We start from the raw sequence: 20777 nt of genomic DNA on the forward strand, positions 1-20777 counted from the left end.
ATATTTGGTTCTTGTGAACTTCTTAGTCGAGGTTCAAACTCCAAGTGGCAGAGCTCATCTGTATATAGAAGAGGGCCCAAACCCGGGTTCCGAATCCCCTGCATGATTATCACGGTAGTTGTTCTGGAGTTCCAAGCCATTCTGTTGCGGTTCAATCATTTCCACCTTGGCTGCAGCAAGTCGTCCAATTACACCCCCTGGATCACTGACTGAATTCCACATGCCTCTCCCGTTGACGGGTTCTAGGTATGATGGAAAGTCAGTGAGGGGGTATGCTAATGGTACAGCTTGTGAGTCGAAGACTCCCCCAACTAACCGGAGATCATCAGAATTCCCAGCACCATATAATGGTGCTAAGGAATCTCTGATGAGAGAAGCTGAAGTTGAGATAGGGGTGTAGTTAGATAAATTAGGCATATGATAGGGGGTTTGGAAAGGATCATCAAAAGTTTCAACACCAAATAGTGGCGTTGAAGAATCTCTCGTGAAAGAGGCTGAAGGCGAGATAGGAGTGTATCTAGACATCTCGGGTATATAATAGGAAGTTTGGAAAGGGTTTCCAGAGTCCTGGTGACAAATGCATATTTCCCTTGTCGTCATTTTCATCGCGGAGTCTTGAGTATCAGCAATCTGTCGGCTCAAGGTCTCCCTAGCCTGTTCATTTCCGAATCGGTCCTCGACAGAGTCGAGAAGGTCCGGCAGCAATGATAACAGTTGATCTGGACAAGCGGGCATACCTCGTGCCTGGACATGTTTCGACACAATCTGGCCACCATCTTTACTCCAGATATCACGAATTATGCTCGTCATCTCCTTCACTACACCTTCCAAAAGAGGCTTCGGTGTAACATCCGACTCCCCGAATAAAATTACCCAAATCTCATGCCACTGATCCGTGGGTGACATGCGTCTATTGGACCGACGCTTCAGAGCGTCCAGAATCTTAGGAGGAATGATGTTGAGGTCGTCTGCGCTCCCTTGTGCACAACTTACTTCCGTGTTATGGTCCTCTGATATTGTTGAAAATGTAAGATCCTCCTGGCATCCCGAGCCATCTGGATCCGGATTTGCGGTATGCCGTCTTTTCAGATGCTGTTTCACGATTGGTATAGAGACCAGTCTGATATTCATGCACTCAAGAAAACGCACTGGGTCCTTTCTGTAGAACGGACACGCAAAGGTCTCTTCTTTCTTCTCATCACCGCTGCCATCGTCGCCATCCGGTTCCTCAAGATCATTGTGGCTTTTTGCCCGGCGGCTCTTCTTGTGAGGTACGCTGCTGCTCTCGGCAGGTCTCTTTGTTGACTTTCCCGAACCTTGAGGCCCTGAAGGAGGGATCTTCTGCTTCGCTTCCTTTTTCCCTTGCTGTGGTGTGTGATCTGCATCAGAGCATAGTTGAGCAACTGTTGAACCACTGTCGAAAATACGTAGTGTGAATCCGAAGTCAAGTGAATAATTTGATACCGAAAAACTCGCCTCTTCTGAAGAAAGCAAGTTGTTTGGTAAGGACGCACGCCGAGAGCTTGTTTGCCCCGGAGATATCGGTCTTCGTATCCGTCGCTCAGAACAGTCATTCTTCTGATTATCTAGAAACTTCACTTGATTCTCTTGATATCGTCAGTTTCAAATTAGAGTGTTTCGTTTCTGCGTAAAGGCTTTCACTTACTGGGGGCTAGTGGTCTGGGTTTGACGTCCTTGCTGGTGCGATATTCAAGTGCTCGTGTACTGAAGATAGACTGCCTTTTCTCCTTCCTCCTTGTTCCATGCTGTATTCGAGGCTGGTCATGCGTGCGTCCGGTCTTCTCTGTTTGCTTCGAATGTTTGCCAACCAGACCTACAGACTTTTTAGTCTCAGTATGGCCCTCGTCCAAATTGAGGTAATCATTCCTATGAGAACACGGCGCAACCGAGTCGGCAACATCATCATAATATCGAAGCACCATATCCTACATCTCATAGAGTCAGTATCATGGGTTTTCTATTTGGCCAGCGTACCCCAATTTCGCGAAGAGACTACGACTCTAAATTTCACAATAGTCACAAATTGAAAAGGGATATAACTGACATTAATTTCAATTTTGACCGCTCGATACAGACGGAGAAGAATATGGGCGTTTGCTTTGGTCGATTCCGTTCGTGCACATAGAAATCCTCATGAGGCGACCGAGGCAACCGAGGCTTTCTGGGTCGTGGGGGATCAGCTAGCTATACCGTTCCAATTTGAACTTTCAGTGGGTATTTGCCCGCTTAGTGCGTATCTACGTCAGGCAAGGGGCATGCATGCTGAGGTGCATTGCTGCGCCTGGTACACAGCGGTACAACAATCAGGACCCTAACAATTAGACACAGTACTATTATTACTATCGCACTTTTTTGTGATTATGACCCTTGGGCCACCCAGCGTCGCAGCACAAATAGCCATGCTTCCCAAAGCGTCGCACCTTGATAAGCCTTAAAAATTTGCCTTGAGACCATTTGTTCTGGGGAGGCCTGATTTTGGGGGCTGTGGCGGTAAAGACGCTGCGCTGGTTCTTGTTGGTTGCAAACCCCTGTAAGCAGCCTCTGCTGGATGTCGAGGCCCGAGTCCAACATCCAGTCTTTGATACGGGTATCGTATTGCTCGCCCAAACATAATTGCCTCGATTTCCTGCAGGTACATCCAGTTACTTAGATTTTAAAAATCAGCGCGAATTCAAGAACCTTTTTGAAGATTGCATGCTGACAAATGTGGTGGATAATATTATGTCTATTCTTCAGAGATCGAGTTTCAACACCAGAACTTGAACTAGAATTATATACTATTAGTCTTCCACAACCGTGTCTCTTCAGCTTCACAGTGGCGATGAGCCATGGCCTTCTCCCACCATCGTGAGTCTGATAATAGAACATAGGTCAATCAACAATGGCGTTCCAAGTGTTTAAGCTCCTGATGTACATACCTAATGTTCGCGTACCACTCGTATACCAGGGGGGATTCAGGAGATGCACCAACAGTCTCAGCTTTTACAGCACTGTCGGTCCTTAAAGTTGGTTTTTTGGTAAGTTCTCCCCGAGATCTAGCCATCTTTCACCTTCAGCCAATCACAACCTCTAATTCCTCCAATCAGTTGATAAGTCTTCCACAATCGTGGAAAGCTGAATCGTCTTGGACATTTGAGACCCCAATATTTCCCCGCAACTTCCACATCTGTGGAGGATCGAGTCATGCCTACAAATTGAGGCCTCCTGCATTCAGGTTAAGAACCCCCTAACTCTTCCACATTCGTGCAGTAAACACCCACAAACCCTGATTTTCTCGAAAATAGCGCCCAATCTTCCACATTCGTGGGAACAAGCCGCCCGGTTACTATGGCTTACCGCCTTTGTTGAATACTTGGCATCGGATCTACTGAACCTTAATCACTCTGATATCATTTATTTTCTTAATTTAAACCCTTCTAGGGCCCGTTGCATCAAATTGAAACGGGCCAGGGTGCATACAACGCATATCATAAGAATCTTGCTAAATGTAAAGAGTCCGTTTTTTCCTTTACTATGCACACCATTTGATGAGGCTCTGCGGCTGTCTGCCTGCTGTCACTGCCATGTTCATGCCATGCGAACGCCGCACAATCGTGGACAAGGCAAATACTTAGTGTATAAAACAAAACCTATAGCCAAACAACGTAGCTCTTGAAAAACAATTAACCTTTGTTTTACTTCGAATCCTCACCAAGTCGCAATTAAAATCTTTACACTCTTTTGGATCAAAGGGATGAGACGCGGCGTCCTGGGACCAATTTCCTGGTTTCTCATCGCAGCGGCCCTATGCTTTCTGCAATTCTAGTGCCCCGCCGCTGGAGGCTCAACACCAACGACAACGATGGATCGTCCTGCTCAGGCTCGCACAAATGTTTCACCAAACGCCTCCTTAATTTTCACAGACACAAACGAAACAAGCCTGATGTCAAAGACGTTGACGCTAAGCAAACATGTGCTGCCACCTCGTTAATTGGAAACGACGATGACCGATCAATTCACCAAGCGGTCCGGGATAAGACTTGCAACTCCTTGGTCCGCCTGTTCAACTCGAGTTACCCTAGAGCAGACGTCTTGTCTCGGGTGGGACTATGCATTCATGAAAACGGTATATAGCTTGTCCAAACAACTCCGGCTGCGCTGAAACTGTTATTGACCACAAATGATTAGTTCTCAATCCGCACAGGGGCTATCTTGGTGGTCTTGGACCAGCCCTGCGCGGCCCGATCCTGACAGGCCCAGTACCCAAGCTAAGGATTGGCACCTGTGGCGACGATCATCGCGGAGTCACTAAAGGCGGATCGTGTCAAAAACGCCCCGCAGGAAGCCCTGGCAACGCCCCCAAAAAGCAACGCAGGGGAAGCAAAAACTCTGGCGATACTCAGAATGATAGAGGTAGTGATGGGTACGGGGAGGAAGACAAGCGTCGCAAACGTCGTAAGCGCCGCAAAGACGGACCACGTTTTCCATGGCCTGAGAACTCCGCCGACCGTAAAGCCTTTGAGTGCCCATTCTACAAGGCCCAACCAGACCGGTATAGGCCATGCAAAGGACTCCGTATTACTTCCATCAGTTATGTTACTCAACATATCGCCCGGTGCCATTTATTGAACCATGTTACACTGGATGAACAGGAGACCGGCCAATCTACGGACGACAATCCGACACTCCCAAGAACGACAACGGACCCGGATAAAATAGTTTTCTACTGTTCGAGATGTCGGATCGAGTTCCATGGCCTTGACGCTGATGAGAGATGGGATAGCCATAAGAATACAGGCTGCGATGCACAAAGCATTGCGCAGACGGGAGTTTTCCTACCAAAAGAGTTTAAGAAGCTCAAGGGCGCAGTCGCAGCCGTGTCGGGAGATCATGAGAAATGGGAGAAGATATGGATCACATGTTTTCCGAGACAGTCTACCCCAGCCCAGTATAATGAGGCAGAATCTGTTGCTCCAATTGGCGATGGTACCCAGCCACAAATGCCGTACCGAAACCCCATCAATGAGATTTGTCATCCCAACCATGACCCTCCACAAGCTTCGGCACCTCCGATCCCGGGTCATGCACCAGACCCGAACCTGTTTTTCAACCTCCTTACCTGGGATACGGCAGATAATTGTGGAAATCTGGATTATACTGCAAGCGACATGCCAAATCCTGCACCAACTGGTTTACGAAGGACAAGGCCAGGGCGACTTCACCCTGGACTCATGCAACCCCTTACGACGGCGACACAAAACCAGATGTTCGCCAGTGATGACTGGGTCATGAACATGTACAACGACAGCCAGTGACTATACTGTGAGAACCACGTGTATTTCCTTGCATTATCTACCTTGTCGGGATTTTCTCCCCTTTTGTCTTGGGTTTCTGCGTATCAGAGCGAGCGAGGAGCGGAGTGGATAAACAAATGCATGCGGGCGTTGCCGAAAAAGTAAAAAAGGACAGGAATAACGATACAGGACTGGGCGAATTAAGCACTCATGTTATCACTAATGAGTTACGAAACTTGAACTTTGAGCGATAATAAAATATTGAATTTTTGGCAGACATAATTATCATGGTAAATAATGAGGCTGCGGAAGTGTCTTGACAGGATTGCGAGCCAATTAGAGTGAGAAAATCCCTCAGACATCCACCATCACGCCACTAATCCAGAGGCCAGGGGCTTCCTCAGGGCAGAACGGTGATTCGACCGTACCTAGGTAGCTTTATGTAGTTATTTATACCAGCAACGCCACAGAATCCGCCATTTCCCAAATTTCCCTGATACTTGGAGCTAGCACAACTTCCGCAGTACTCGATGATTATAGCGCTTAGCCTGAGCTTTTTACGAAGCCATGTATTCTTCTTCATTCGAACATATCTTCAGCTCGCGGTATTCCAGCCCCCCAAACTCTTACACTTCCCTATCCTTTCTCCTCATATACTCCGTTCCTGCTCCTCTCTATAATGGTCCCTAGGTTCATTGGGAAACGCGGAGATGAATCGCATCAAATCCCTAGCATCCTTCAAATCCGGGGGATAGGCTTTTCTGTTCTCGAAACCAATGTCGTTAAGGGTGACCTCTTCGAGAGCACGTGTGAAATGAGGTTTTATTTCCTTTGATACCAAGTGTTCATAAGGCGCTACGCCATGACAATCATGCAAAAGTTCCGTCCAGTCTGCCAACTTCTCCTCTTCTTCATATGTCACCCGCTGATCAATGAATTCACGGAACAGTGGTGAGCGAACCTCGTTTGTGATCTCTCCGTACATCTCCGGGGTGAGTTTAGGCTCAAGACGTAAGAAGTCATTTGGTTCGTTGCATACAACAAGTGCTTGAGCGACCATTTGCTTTCCTTCAGGCAAGAGGCGGAATAGCTCCATGTAGGTTGTTGCATCTGCCTGCTGGGGGTACCAGATGATGCGCGGCAGGTCGTCTTTTGAGATTGGCTGGTTGTGCTTGAACCAGGTGAGGTCGTCGTTCATGATGAATCGTGCATGGACAAACTTTCGGAGCATAGCGAGGTGTGGCTGGTCATAGAACCACCTGGCAAAGAAGGTGTTGTGGTAGATACCACGGACTATGCACTGCATCTCACCATTAATAGTGCGAGGCCTTCGTAGTCGGGCGTAGCGGTCGATGTTTCCAGTATAAGCAGCCATGAGAATGAGTATATCCTTGTCAACGGTGGGTAAATGCCGTGGCAATGGGGTGTAGAGGAGACTCAGGGTGTTGGTTGGGATGGGTCTTTCTTCCAAACGCTTTCCACCAGCTCCGAGACACCAGTCTTCGGTGATATCAAATGGCGGAGGGAATATTTCGTAGTGAATTGGTTGTCTCTTATCCAGCGTCGACCGCACGCAGGTGTCTCCATTGAGGCAGGCTCCGACCTGAGACTTGTCGAACAGACCAATATTGTAATCGTCCATGACCTGGTAGAGGATCGGTGCATCCATCACTAGTTCGTAAATTTCCTGCGAGACAGGTAAATTGTCCCGAGCCTCTTCCGCGATGGAGACATCAGGAAGAATATCGAGCTCCTTGTAGAGCTCCACATAACCTCCAACCGCACAAGCACGGCCAACTTGGTAATGCATCAAAACTGTAGGATGGTCCTTCAAGAGTCGCCGCAGAATGTCTTGACCGGGAACATCAGGGTGCCAGAAGCAATACGGATGTCTTCTGGCTTCTCCATCACGGGAACTCGGCCACTCATGATATTCCTAGCGTTAAAAGCTCTTTCGATGGAATGATGTCCCGATTTGCCTCTGATTTCAACAGTAAAGCCATCATTGTCGAATTCCGGCTACGAGACACTTGTATGTCAGTTCATGGGGGAAGACCTCAGGGACTGATTCTCCACGTATGGTAGCTCGCAAAATGTCCAGTTTCAGTGGGCGGATGCTGTCCCGCAGGCTCGCGAGTTCCTCGATCAGCATGATGGCGAATATGGAGAGGGGAATTATTTAAGGAACAAGAATGGGAAACGCGGTTTGCTTAATTGAACTCATGTGTACCTAACAAGCGGTGTAATATGGCAGAACCACTCTTAACGCAGTGGCTCAAGATTGCGTCTTGTCATTCTTTCGGAACCATGCGCAATTTGGCCATGAGCGAAGGCTATCTGCTGCTACAGACTTGGTGGACATTTACAATCACGCTTACTTAGCAAACGTGTTTTAGCAATAGAGCATGACTCGCTCTTCTTCAGAAGACTCTGTACAATCTCGTCCTTGCTCCGGAACTCTGGGGAAAGGCTTCAAGCTTGTTGCCCTTCAGAGCCCGTCGAGCATCGGCGGCATCCTTGAATGTGTTCCTAGCCCCCTTGACCTTCATCACTTTGGAACAATTAGCATACCGAGAATAGAAAAAAGAGCAGGCCCTCGAAATTTCACGATGTCGACGATGCTAAGGGTAGAGCTACCAGCCTCACCGATTATCAGTGCCGCCCGTGAAATCATCGCTGCGCCACCAAGAGCTGACGCCGCTGAATCGGCGAAGGGAGTGACTGTGAAGGCGATACTGAGAATACTGAAGACCGTTTCATGTGTCCTAGTTCCCTTTTGCTTTTCGCCAATCGACCCGGCCTTCTTGATGGTCTCAATGGTATCCTACAGAATAAAGACAGGCATGTTGAGCGCTGTGACTGCACAGTCCATACAAGCGTCGAGGTCCTCGTTCAGCACGTCAGTGTACAACTTGCTGACAAGTTCGGCAAGCTCGTCAGTCTTTGGAATAGCCTTATCGATGATAGACTTGGGGTTAGGAACATCGATCTTGCTAGTATCTTGGATGCGACGCGGGTAGTTCTTGTGCATACTGAAACCTGCGTGTGCCTCGCAAGGGCGCGGCGGACCGGCAGCAGGCCTGTTAGGTTCATTCTCATCAACATCATGAGCGAGTAGCCTGTTAGAACAGATACAAATGTCGTGGCCCACGCAGTCTTTCCAGCCAGCTCTTCTCAATTTCATGGTTCGGAAGAAGAACCTCGTAGAAGTCTTTTTAATCACGCATCTTATGCTTGATGAAGTGCCTATTTATAGCTCTAGGTGCGTTGACAGGATTTCGAAGCTCAACATCGGTGCAGGGGCCAGAACCTTTTTTGTTTGGCGAAGTTCACTCAAAGTTTGTGTATATTTTGCCATCATCGGACTTGACTTTCGTGTAGGTGTCTCGAGCTGCCTTCATGTCCTCCTCGATGGAACCAAAAGATTACTTGAAGCCTTCAAAATAAGATGTGGTATTATCAGCCTAGTTCTATCCCGTATCATCATATCCCCTGAGAGTCTTTCTGTAGACCTTGAAAGCGATTGGAATCTCTTTAGATAGACTGCTTAGAATATAAGGGTACGTGGACTTCAAATCGCATTTAGCAACGCTCTTGTAACTCTCTTTATCTTTCATGCAGTTGCTATCAATCCTATTTGTATCAGTCCACTCCTCTAGAGTCTTAAAGGTCTAGCACCGAGTCCGATATGAGATTGAAGTTCATATTATGTTAACTTTCGTTACATGTTAAATAATAGGTACTCATATTAAGACAGACATGGCAATGCCATTTTCGGGGCTCACGCTGAGGTCTGTCAATTTTTCTGAAGGAGGCCTGCCCCTTTATGAAGACAAGCGAAGCATTTCCTCTGTTATGGTTACTTTTCGTTCAATACGCCGTCCACCACAACCCTATCTCCTCCATCCGTTCCGACGGCGTTATCTCCGCCCTGGGCTTTGTACTCTTTGTGCTCTGGAACATCGAGCTGTTTTGTATCGAAGAATGTGTGTACATGTGATATTCCCGTCTGGGGGCATAGTAATATGTATAGTAATAAGCCGCTGTGCGAGGTTAGTATTTGTCAACTGAAGTTGGGGTTGGATTTGAGACCTACCAGCTGTAGCGACAATGGCGACAGTGGGGAATGCGCGAGCCGCTTGGGCCGTCAATTTGGGGGCAGCGGGTTGGCGGGGGAAATCGAAGCGGGGAAGCGCTGAGCCGAATGAATTGGTTGTCATGATTATTGGTTGCGTTTATCCAACAATAATAAATATCCAGTAACTTAGTAATCGAGTAGAGTTTAATTGATGAGTAGTCAATTGTGATGAATGCTATTTAAAACTTGCAGTTCAATTCCCTTTTATCCTCAATTAATCCGGCTGATCCCGATAAATTGGTCTTGTGCGCTGAGATCACGGGCGTTCGCGAGCATAAACTCGAATGGTGCTGCTACGAAGCTGTGGCCTGATCGCTAAAAGCTGCTGATTTCCATAAACTGAGTACGGGGAAACCCCAGAAGTTCAAATCCACATGATCCAAAAGTCATCTCACATTTTGCCCAGTGTCGTCATTCTGCCCTGAGGGAGATCCTTGTCGGGACAGGGGTTAGTGGCGTGATGATGGTTTGACATGTTTGTTTGGCGCTCGGCGTCACGTCCCATACGTTTCTTAATAAGCAGTAGCCTATAATATCAATCCTACCGCACTATTTAGGTGTCGAATATCCTGAAGCGCGATAGAATCCCACCTAAGTAGAGGCAAGAAGAACTAGGGTCTTTACTCTAAGGAACAAAAAGACCTAGACCAGGATAAGGATTGCATAGCTTAAGGGTAGACTTGATGGGACTCAGGTTATCTATTTTCGGCAACCTAGTTCAAAATCAGAGGTTGCTTTGCTCCTTGGGCACTCCCTACACGTGGCTCGAGCAGGCCCAAGCAGGAAACTTCGACATCAGGTCTAAAGTTGTAAAAGAATAAAACTCCAAGGTATATCTATCTCAAGAAACAAAACGCCACATGCTCCAAAACAGTACATGAAAAGAATTAACCGGACTGGCAGGTATAGCAACTGGACTACTGAGGCCCGCCAAGTTGGTTGGGAGGAAGGCTATCCCAGGTCCAGTCCACGGCTTGCTGAGATGAGGCTTGTTGATAAAAAGCCTCGTAGTTTGCCCGTTGCAGCTCCAAATCCCGCTCTTTCTGCTGATCTTGGACTGTTTGTTGCACCTCGAAATCGGTTTGGGCGTCGCCAAGGTAGATTTGGTTGACGATCTGATCAGTGACAAGACTTTGGTCCCCCAACAACCTGTTGCTTAGGGCCTGGCGAATTGTGTACTCTCCAAGCTCGCGAGGGACAGTCGTTTCGACATATGGCGACGCTGGAACAGTTCTGAATCTTGTAGTAATCAGAGGCGGGAAACATTCTGCCCACATAGCATACCACTTGGCTACACCGCCGGTAACGCTGTCGCGTGCAGCTATGAGGGCTCTGAACTCTGCAGGGAGCATCACACCGGTCTCCTCAATACCTGCTTTATAACACACCGTGTTATTGCAGTGGTCTTGCAGGCTTTCCTCAGCACCGGAACCATTGAACTCCATGCGACACTTTTGATGGTAGAGTCTAACACCATTGGGATTGACGCAAGTTCCATCCTGTTGCATGCTCTCTTCGGATTCGGCCCTCTCGGTGGACTCAGTGTCACGACGTCCGACGAACCTCATCGTCCGCAGTAGATGGCTCCGCATGAGGTGTTGGGAGACATCACTAGATCGACGTAGGCGAAGACTGCTGCAATCATGGAACTGTAATGGGTCTGATATGTAAAAGGGGCATCCAAAAGTCTTTGGAGGTCGGGTGTCGTCAAGAAGAGGAGGAAATCGGTAGCCATTTGGTGGCGGTTGTGAGTTGTTGCCCCCTTTGCCTTTTCCGCCTTTGCCTCCACTACTAGAGCCAGATTTGTGGGAGTCTTTCCCCGTACCCTTTCCTTTGTGTCCAGACTTGACGACTTTCTTTGAAGCAACCCTTTGACTGGCGTTTCCATGGGTCTTGTAATGGCCATGGGTTGGAGTGGCTGATTGGGGAATAAGCTTGCGGAGAAACTTCGCAGGCCGAAAGATTAGTGGCGGTGGCCTGTTGACCCCACTAAACCAACGGGAACCTGCCCGCGAGGGCCCTGGACGTCGCTGCGGGAATACTGCCCTGTACTTGAGATTGGTGTCGCTGCTCTCCACAGTTGTTGACGACGTATTCATGCGAACCGCTTTTTGCAATCGATGTCGTGAAAATTTTTGTCTTAAACGACGCCATCGAACCCTTGCCAACATGGAATTGGAGACCAAACTTGCCCAGGGTGCATCCATATAAGGTAAGCGGTCATAGTGTAGATGAGAAACCATGGCTGAAAAAGGGGACAGCTAAGCGAAGGCTAAAGTCTCGGGAAAATTATGCTGTGTCTTTGTGGAACTCAGGGCGATGAGACAATGCTTGAAAACTCAGATATGTAACATGGGCGTCTGCTCTTGCTGAGGCCCTTGAGCGAACCGACAGAAGCCTGCGAACTTATAATAAGGCAGTAGTCTGCCTCTTACACAACGGTGTATGCATTTTGAGGCTCTGTTGTCGTTCCATCGTGAAGTAGGCTCTCTACTACACATACGCGCAGTTATCCAAGAGAGCTTCCACAATCGCGGAAATAAAGCAGCTCTGCGAATTAGCCTATTAGGCATATTGCTCTTCTACCTTGCGAAAAATGCCTGCAAGTATCTGTCTTTAAAGTTTCTAATGATCGAAAGAGGAATAGCATTGTGACACATCCCCGTTGTTCGTCTCACCGATAACCTTATTCTTCTGCTTTGGGGGACAGAAAGATGGACTAAAACTGGAAATACAAGTGCCAAAAAAACAGCCCTGTCTTCGATCGGTCATGCCATCCACAGGTGCTTCTTGGCCTACGCGGATGCGGAGGGGTGAGATCATCTCTTGTGTCCCGCTGCTGCAGGGGGTTAATCTCATTCGTAAATCACATTCGTCGCAGAGGCCTCCTCACATTTGCGTGGTCTCCGTACGCAAATGTGGAATACTTACTGCAGTAGAATCTCTGTCCTAGGCTCTCATTCGATGCAGAATCCCACTATTGCTGTTGTGAGACACGACATCAACTCTCATTCGCCGCCACTGACTCAGTTTCTCCTGACCGCCAAGCCCGAGGTGTTCGCATTTGTGGTTCGCATTGGCCAGACTTGGAGCTACCTAGTCGAGTCCTGCTGGCTGTGCTGTGACTGGGCATTGTGAGGAATTGTGCAAAAGTTCGAGTACGCGGTTGTGTATAGTATCATGTCATGGTATCCGCCGTTGCGGAGGATGGCGCTTGGGACCGAAAATATTAGCTATTTATACGTTTGACAGAGCTTTTCAATGAGAAAAAAACATCCCGCTGTAAACTCGTCATAAAGTCACTGCCTGGTTCAGCATGCCCTCCTCGATCACATCTTCAACGAGGTTTGTTCCAAGTATCCATTATCCCAAACCCTGTTCGCTGACTGAACCGCAAATGCAGCGATTCGAATCAGTCAACTGAGCGTCAAGGATACGATGAGCGTATTCAGGAGTGGCTGTCGGATGAAGGGCTTGACCTCCAAGGCAGGCTGCTTGCCAGACTGGCACCATTGCACAGCCTCACGACCCAACATGAAGCGATAACGAATCTATTAAGACAAAAGCTTTAAGGCAGACCAAGGCGAATATCTGGTGCCATGAATATTTGAAAGAGATTAAAAATGTACCAACCTTTGTGATTTTGAAGCGTGCCTTTTTAGCATTAGCGACTAGAAGCCCTGAATTAGATACTCACAGAATACCAACCATACGTGTTGAGGCTATAATATTATTATTATTATTTGACATCCAATGCCATGAACGATTGAGTTGCACGATGCAGGCATCATCAGCTATCAAGACACAGTTAAGGCAACATACCGATGGCCCATTCAATTGCCTCTCACTAATCTGCCTCGTTGTCTGCACTTTGCGCGCATGCTTCCACACCCCTCCCGTGTTCGTATCAAATTGGCCATGTCCAGGAGGCGGTCCCCCGTTGCCTTGATATGTGCAATTCCCCAACCCTTAAACCTGCTTGAAACAGACCACTGAGCAATTTTCAAAATCTCAAGAGACTTGAAGTTGTACCACGACTTAACAAGATTTATGGCTTACAGTATTTCAGATCGAGCCTTCCCCAGTTCTCCAGTACGGACGCCCGACTGTGATATCGTTTGAGACTTTGGAGGGTCGCGCGATGAAAATTGGCCAGAGCAATGCCTTAAAGCCGAAGGTGTTCGTAGGGCATTCGAATGGGACCCCCTATGACATCTTTGCTACTGCCGCCGCAGCGAAGGATAGGGGACTGGCTAGCACAACTTCGTCGCCTTATGGATTGAACAAACAATCCAATGGTCAGGAATCTCAACAATCTTATGAGATTGTGGGAACTGCCATTGATATCAAAGACCCGCACGGCTATCATGTACAAGCCCTTAACCCACCAAAGGATGATTGCCAGGGTCGATGTATGACAAATGCCGCCCCTCTACACATTCAAGAAAGCTGACAATTTACATATCACAATGAGAGGACAGAAGTTTACGATACACGATATCTGGCCTCTGGGTTGTATCCTGCTCGGGAAGCCCACATGGAAACAACAGAAGTAGAACTCCTCCACGATGGAGACGGTCTTCAGCAAAGAACAGCTTCATCCACGAGGGGAAAGTATTCGGAGGATATAGGGACGATGGAATCAAAGCCGGCCTTGCTCCCAAAAGATAACAGCCAAGAGCAGCTTTGTAAGGAAGGACATCAAAAATATTCGACCTTTTCAGATGACAAGGTCAAAGACAAGACTTCGAATTCAAAAAGAAGGGCCGATGACACCAAGGCACCTCATAAAAGGAGTCGTACCTCCGTGACAACCGATACCGATAAGAGGCTTGAGACATTTGCGTGTCCCTACTACAGAAAGGAACCCGAACGCTATCTTGATTGTCTTAACCTGAAGATGCTTCGAATATCGGATGTCAAGCAACATTTGAAAAGGCGGCATACCTTCAATTACTCGTGCACCAGATGCTTTGAGGGCTTCTTATCATCGAATACATATGAGGAACATGTACTATTAAAGTCTTGTCCGATTACTGAGTGCAATAACAACTATGGCCTTTCACCTGTTGCGCAACAAGCACTCAAGGACCGCGTTGATAGAAGTTCCTCTCCTGAACGACAGTGGCATGAAATATCTAGGATACTATTTGGAAAGCTCGGGCTTTCGCTGAATCCCTATCAAGATGGTGTTTTCAAGGAGATAACAGGAATCATCCGTGGGATATGGAAGAGCGAAGAGCAGGGTATTATCTCTAGTTTGAGGGAAACACAGAATGTACCTTGCGCTACTCAATTGCGCCCGCTGCTGTTCGAAATCCTTGCGAAAGTCGAAGATTGCTTTGAACAAAAAGAGAAGAAGTCTCCTGAACGAAATCCGGCTGAGAGATCCGAGAGCATTGAATATACGGCGACAAAACTAAGGGATGAAGGAAAGTCGGAGCATGATTGCAAGCCTCCGGGGTTTAGCACTATCAAGAACAACAATGGATCTTATAATCCAATGCAAGACTGGCCTTATTCAGCCAGTCTCGACACATCCAATAGCATCTTCAACTACAGTATGCTCCCTGATTATCAGAATCAGCAGGTTGGATGCCCGTTTATGAATCTCTCAGTGCACCATCCTGAAGATGAAATAAATTGGCATTCTATAGGCCCAAATTCCATTACTTCAATGGAGAATGTTGTGGCACATCAAGTTTCTATGGAGAACTTTGCGTTCACAGAAGACGATCTCCATTCAGCTCAGATGCCTGACATGTTTGACTAAGTGCTTGATGAAACGTATATCACACAATCTGAAGAGGTATTCGTCACTCTGGAGGATGGCGAAGTTTGAAGCAGATTGAATATTCTGAGATGCATCATTGGTTTGGTGGCTACAGTAGGGGGTTCGTCATTCATTTCATGCTGGCCGGCATCTCGGGCATGTTTCTGACGGGGTATTGTGACGAGAAGCATCTAATATGGACAACTACCGGTTTGGACTCGTTTGTATGGTGGGCATCTTGAGCTTTAATATGACTCAGTCACGTCTAGGCAAAACTTTCGTTATATTCCAGAATTACAGGACAATGTAGTACTCCCAGTTAGATACGCAATCCAAACATCTACAGTAACGAACTTAGGTTACAACTCTTTTAGTTGATGGCAATCTCACATCATGCCTGTTAAAATTAAGATTCTGAATACCAGTTGCCGTAGCAGTAATTTCTGACTCTTGCATAGTCTTGTACCATGCTAAAATGCTAGTTGAGCGTTTCCCCATACTCTACATTGGTGCATCTCGCCGCCACGGTTTCACTTCCCAACTATATCCACTTCAAGGTTGTTACTAGAATGAAAACCGGAACTCCAGGGCTTGAAAAGAACCTTGTGGAATTAGACAGTAAAAGTGCATTTACTTATTGACGTAATTTAGAGAAACTATATACTTCGTTATTGTGACAGCCAGCCCCAAGCTCAGTCACCCCGGAGCAAGCGCAGTCCGGGAACATGTCCGCTCGTTCATGACACCAGTCAATAGGTCCTTCAGAACCCTTTGGTACAGCATATCGGTAAGCTTCGTGGAATTCTCTTGTGATATTCTCCGATCTTCCAGAAACAGTGCAATATATTTAAGTCCATTAGAGTTCCAGAAGTCACGCATCATGGAGATGCTCAACCCGGGGTCTCGATCTAGAAGCCATGACTGAGGCTCCATTGTATCGGGAAATACAATAGACCAAATTCGAAACCAAAGTGCCTGTTGATCGATACATTGAGATTCTATGTCAACATCAAACAACTTCACCTTCTGACTCTCTGATAGCCCAAATATCTGGCTCGGAACGCGCTTCTGGCACTTTTCCTCCAAAACGTGATCATCGCGGCTGATTTGACTTTCAAAAGTCTCGTAACAGTGCGGGCAGTATAATAGGCGTGAATGACACTGGAACAAATGCTCGACCAGATCCTCGATATTTCGAAGATCGCCTGTAAGCAGACACTCTCGACATTGTTCATGATCATAAACATAAAAGGGACAAGCGAGATATAAAAATACTGCCGAGGAACTTGGACGGGATGATGACACCAATCCCTCTCTGACGAGGTCATACTCATCACCTGTCTGTTTGTGCGTCGCTGGTTGTATAAATGAAGGTCCGAAGCGTTCTGAGAAACTGGTTTCATCCTTTATTGGTGAGATGCGTTCCAACCTTTCCTTCCAAATCCTGAACTTTTCAAACGTGTATGTCGTGAGCTCCAGTACCAGGGTCCGAAACCACTCGCTCGCTGCAAGCTCTTGTTCCCACGGTTGGATATCATCAACGGCATCCCCATCTTCTGTGTCTTCTAGAGATAAACGTTGAGAGCCCATGTCATGTCCGGGGTACAAGGGTGCGACACATCCGGGTACAGGCGCATTAGGTTGATGATCAGCCCATGGATCACATTGGCCAGTGTTGACTTGCTTGACCTCTCTGGCATCCAATGAGGGGGTTGGACTGCCATTGGGTTGGGAAGCCGTCTGACTTGTTGGAGGCTTGTGGAACTTTGTTTCTGTCATTTCTGTTGTATGTCTTCGTGTACAGGGCTTGAACTGCCGGGAAAATATAGATAATTGATTCAGTCCGCAGAGAAACATCATGAAAGACTTTTGCAAATATTTTGATACTCTCATTGCGTGGCTAAGTGATGTCCCTATTATACTTGGCCTCAAACTCTCAGCTTGGTCGTCTGGCTCCTTTGTTGAAATACACAGCACAATTGTGTAGATTCTTGAGATTGAACCAATCACGCTGACTTTCGAGTAGGTTGTCATGCAATAATACGCAGCTCAGACGCCACCTGTGTGACTTGAGCCAATAACGTTGGGTCATTCTCGTGCCATCACGAGCTAGGTACGCAATCGCGGAAAGCTTACACCGGAACTTTCGATTGGCGACCAGATGGTTGAAAGAGGCTAAATAGAGGTTGAAATGCAGTCCCTTCTTCAGGAACTATACCTTGGCTATCAGCTGTTTCTGGAGTCGGCTATCTGCTCACTGGAATGAATGTCAATTGGAATAGAAATCATCATGACTACAGGACCGTATTGAGCTACGCAAATGCGGAGCTGGTGTTGCGTGGATATCATTATCCACCATTTGTACTTGGCAGTTGGGTTGAAATGACGCACTCACCCTCTCGGGAGGGGTTGCTTCATGCCAGTATGTCGTGCAGAAATGCAGGTTTGAGGCCTTCTTTCAACGCTTCCATGGAAGGCCCAAAAAGGTCAGCCGGCGTTAAATGAGAATGGCTTACACGTCCAATTGCTTAGGACTAGCGACTCTTGCAAACACGGGAACTCTAAGCTGTCAGCTATGCACACGTGGAGCACTGAGGAACCTTCCAAGGCGGATGATCCCCGAAAGAGGTGTTTCAAGCCAGCTAAATATAAGCAATGTCTTATGCTCAACTGGCCTCATTTGTACCCAAGGCCATGGCCAACCGTGCATTGAATCAACTTGAAACCTCTTGGAAGACCTTTTGGGGTACATTCATCACTCAATGCCTGAACATTCACGAGCAGTCATCCCATTACGCCATATAATTTGTGGCATTTCGTGAGTTGTGGATGATGGCCTCGCTAAATCTAACACCTAATGGAATTTCCCTTCCATTCAAGTGATGCATAGAATCCGATGAGCTGAATGTGGTTATTCGCTTGGGGCCCAACAGCAGCTGGTTATGTTTAGTGCCCAATTGCTCTGTTCCTACTATTTCTTCTCCCAATCTCATGATTATATTCTAGATGGGCATTTTTAGTGGAGCATTTCAATCTCATCAATCCTCGAGTTTCATAAGACCATTGCATCAAGGGCTGCCTTCCATAGCTACCTTAAGTACCTTATTCACCATACTCTCTGTGCTGATAAGTTGACGAAGAGCTGTTGCTCATCGGTATTCACGTCGTGTTCTCGGGCATTGTAGCCGGCCTCATGCATTGGATATAAGCTCATAGTCATCACTCTAGACTTGACTATTGGTAAAAGAAGGAAGAGCAGACTTTACTAAAAGTCACTCTATATCAGTGCTCTAAACTTATCCCTACAATGCATGTCTTTATTAATTTCTCCTTTATTAATCTCCTTAATAGTATCTTTTGATATAAAATACATATACTAAATAATACAGTTATATTACCGTCAGAAAATGATAATGGCTAGAATGCAAGTATATAGATATCCTGAGTTCAATAAACTGTTGATAAAAGCTTTCACACAATATCACATTAAACTTCTAATAGCCACCTGAAACAGTCAATGATGTTTTAAATGGTCCGCCACGTATGCTGTCAATTTGTGAATAGCGACATGATCATTCTCTGGAACTCGTCTCGACCTGGACTCTCCAACGCTTGACGGACACGATTTCCTTGACGAGTGCCTGGGCTCAGGGGGCTGTTTGCCTCTGCTGTCATGTTAATCTGGTACTCAACATGCATCCCCTTCGTCCATTGCCCCAAGCTCTCCACGCGGAGGTCCTTAGGCGCTGATATGTTCCAGAAGTCCCTTCCGAGCGCATACCAGACGGGTACCGGATCGTGTAGCGTGATACACTCTTCATTGGTGCCTGGCAGAAAGATGCAGTCTTTATCACAGTTGTCATGTATGCCTTTCATAAAGGTATAAGCCAGCGTTGAGAGGGGGCTCCCAGCATCAGCTAGGGGCTTTACTGTATTAAGAAAGGTATTGTAGGTGATGCAGTGACTGTTTGTGAGGTCCATGGGAAAGATTGTAACATTCAATTGCTTCGAGAGTCGATCTGGGTAAGCTGGGAGCGGTACTTTGCTGAAATCAGTTGTTGGAAATGTAGATGCCAGGTTTGCGCTAGTCAGGGTATACGTTCGCGCGGCTGCCGCTGCATCATTGTATGCATTGGCTTCCGATACGGGCGATATGTTGCCTGGCACAGATATAGCACCACCCATAATCAGAAGCTCCTTAGCGCGCAAAAAGGTCTCTGGGTCTTCTGCAGCGGCCAGAGCCATGTTTGTGAGAGGGCCAAGAGCAATGAGGGTGATGGTGTTTGCGGGCTCGTCCCTAAGAATACGAAGAATATCGAGGTGAGATGGCGCGCGCGAGGCATTGAAGTACTGATAAAACTCGGGCTGGTTATCTGGAGGGGGGACGCTGTCATCAAAGAGCGATTTCCAAGAGTCGTCAGGTGTGAACTCCGGGTACTTGAGCCATTGTTAGAGAATGAAGGACGAAGAAGTCAAGCGAAATAAGCTTACCAATGCATGGAAGTTCCATAAACCGTCTTGACCGTCTAGAATATCTCATTAGCTTGAAACACGCCTTGCCAACTGGCAATCATCTTATGCTGATGTGGCTACCTACATGGACGTCCATTCGTTTTAACCACAACTGGCTGGCCTAGCGCATGACCCGATCCCAGCGACACAACCGGTTTGAAGCTTTGAAATGCTCCGTAGGAAAACCTTCTGTCTTTGCTATTTCGCCAAGCCATTTCTTTCCAAAGGATATAGAACATAGCTACAACGTTCCTCAGAGACTTCTCCACGTTGACGTTCCCAAACACTGTTGTAATCGCAATGACTTGCATTATGCTGGGAGCTGCGGCCATAGCCATCAAAAGCCCTACCATGTCGTCGCCACCTGTATGCCACAAAGGGTTAGTGTTGCTTGGGTTTAAAAAAGAACCCATATTATATCATACCGACATCGGTGTCTATAATAACCTTCATAGCTGAGTGTGTAAAGTTGGAAGCCATAGCTGTTGACGGTAGATCTCCTTGTGCGACAATTGTATAAGTTTTCTCAGCTTTGGGGGAGAGGCTTCCCCACGAAGATATGCTTAGTATCAAGATAAGTAAAATCGATTCAAACTGAGTATGGATGAGAAATTGGAAAGTAAAAATGGACAAGGTTGGGAGCGGGCGGGTTTTAAACTCGCCCGCTCGATGCCCACAAACGCACAAACAGAATTGGGGCGCTTATCTACAGCTCCTATCGCATGCAACCTAACATAACTAGTAAATAAATGATGCAAGGGATTTTCTTGAATGTTGGTTCAATACGGAGCACTCAGAGCGTGGTGCGGCTCCTCTATTGATGCTTCGAATAAGTGTTAGAGTATAGTGGACCATTATAAGCTTTCAGACAGTGATAGAAATGTTCATCGTTAGATGACAAAGTTCGAGACCTGAGAAAGTCAATCATATTGAAATCTTGCAATTAGATTCCCTGATTTGGGTCATTGAGATGAACTATTGGAACTGAAGACATAGATAGATCAGTCATACTGCCTGGCTATATCTAGATACCCTACACAACAACAGCCTATGACCTAAT

General features: G+C 47.0%; 9 protein-coding genes across 9 annotated transcripts; 2 read left to right on the plus strand and 7 right to left on the minus strand.

Annotated features, from left to right (window-relative positions):
- Positions 1 to 54: 54 nt before the first annotated feature.
- Positions 55 to 1943, minus strand: FPRO_11613 (uncharacterized protein; the record flags this gene model as incomplete). The annotated part of the gene is made up of 2 exons (XM_031221108.1): positions 55 to 1607; positions 1667 to 1943. The coding sequence occupies 2 exons, from the start codon at positions 1941 to 1943 to the stop codon at positions 55 to 57; spliced, it is 1830 nt and encodes a 609-aa protein (XP_031086700.1).
- Positions 1944 to 3807: 1864 nt separating this feature from the next.
- Positions 3808 to 5315, plus strand: FPRO_11614 (uncharacterized protein; the record flags this gene model as incomplete). The annotated part of the gene is made up of 2 exons (XM_031221109.1): positions 3808 to 4126; positions 4189 to 5315. The coding sequence occupies 2 exons, from the start codon at positions 3808 to 3810 to the stop codon at positions 5313 to 5315; spliced, it is 1446 nt and encodes a 481-aa protein (XP_031086701.1).
- Positions 5316 to 5943: 628 nt separating this feature from the next.
- FPRO_11615 (uncharacterized protein) lies at positions 5944 to 7104 on the minus strand (the record flags this gene model as incomplete). Its single annotated transcript, XM_031221110.1, has 1 exon — positions 5944 to 7104. The coding sequence occupies one exon, from the start codon at positions 7102 to 7104 to the stop codon at positions 5944 to 5946; it is 1161 nt and encodes a 386-aa protein (XP_031086702.1).
- Positions 7105 to 7714: 610 nt separating this feature from the next.
- FPRO_11616 (uncharacterized protein) lies at positions 7715 to 8478 on the minus strand (the record flags this gene model as incomplete). Its single annotated transcript, XM_031221111.1, has 3 exons — positions 7715 to 7845; positions 7941 to 8038; positions 8123 to 8478. The coding sequence occupies 3 exons, from the start codon at positions 8476 to 8478 to the stop codon at positions 7715 to 7717; spliced, it is 585 nt and encodes a 194-aa protein (XP_031086703.1).
- Positions 8479 to 9164: 686 nt separating this feature from the next.
- On the minus strand, positions 9165 to 9514 carry FPRO_11617 (uncharacterized protein; the record flags this gene model as incomplete). The annotated part of the gene is made up of 2 exons (XM_031221112.1): positions 9165 to 9337; positions 9391 to 9514. The coding sequence occupies 2 exons, from the start codon at positions 9512 to 9514 to the stop codon at positions 9165 to 9167; spliced, it is 297 nt and encodes a 98-aa protein (XP_031086704.1).
- Positions 9515 to 10349: 835 nt separating this feature from the next.
- Positions 10350 to 11675, minus strand: FPRO_11618 (uncharacterized protein; the record flags this gene model as incomplete). The annotated part of the gene is made up of 1 exon (XM_031221113.1): positions 10350 to 11675. The coding sequence occupies one exon, from the start codon at positions 11673 to 11675 to the stop codon at positions 10350 to 10352; it is 1326 nt and encodes a 441-aa protein (XP_031086705.1).
- A 1898-nt stretch (positions 11676 to 13573) lies between these two features.
- Positions 13574 to 15205, plus strand: FPRO_11619 (uncharacterized protein; the record flags this gene model as incomplete). Its single annotated transcript, XM_031221115.1, has 2 exons — positions 13574 to 13844; positions 13917 to 15205. 2 exons carry the CDS (start codon positions 13574 to 13576, stop codon positions 15203 to 15205), a joined length of 1560 nt encoding a protein of 519 aa, XP_031086706.1.
- A 696-nt stretch (positions 15206 to 15901) lies between these two features.
- FPRO_11620 (uncharacterized protein) lies at positions 15902 to 16984 on the minus strand (the record flags this gene model as incomplete). The annotated part of the gene is made up of 1 exon (XM_031221116.1): positions 15902 to 16984. The coding sequence occupies one exon, from the start codon at positions 16982 to 16984 to the stop codon at positions 15902 to 15904; it is 1083 nt and encodes a 360-aa protein (XP_031086707.1).
- Positions 16985 to 18754: 1770 nt separating this feature from the next.
- On the minus strand, positions 18755 to 20197 carry FPRO_11621 (uncharacterized protein; the record flags this gene model as incomplete). The annotated part of the gene is made up of 4 exons (XM_031221117.1): positions 18755 to 19642; positions 19697 to 19731; positions 19803 to 20081; positions 20143 to 20197. The coding sequence occupies 4 exons, from the start codon at positions 20195 to 20197 to the stop codon at positions 18755 to 18757; spliced, it is 1257 nt and encodes a 418-aa protein (XP_031086708.1).
- Positions 20198 to 20777: the final 580 nt, after the last annotated feature.

This window comes from Fusarium proliferatum (genome assembly GCF_900067095.1).
Source record: "Fusarium proliferatum ET1 genome assembly, contig: FPRO_scaffold010, whole genome shotgun sequence".
NCBI lineage: Eukaryota > Fungi > Ascomycota > Sordariomycetes > Hypocreales > Nectriaceae > Fusarium > Fusarium proliferatum.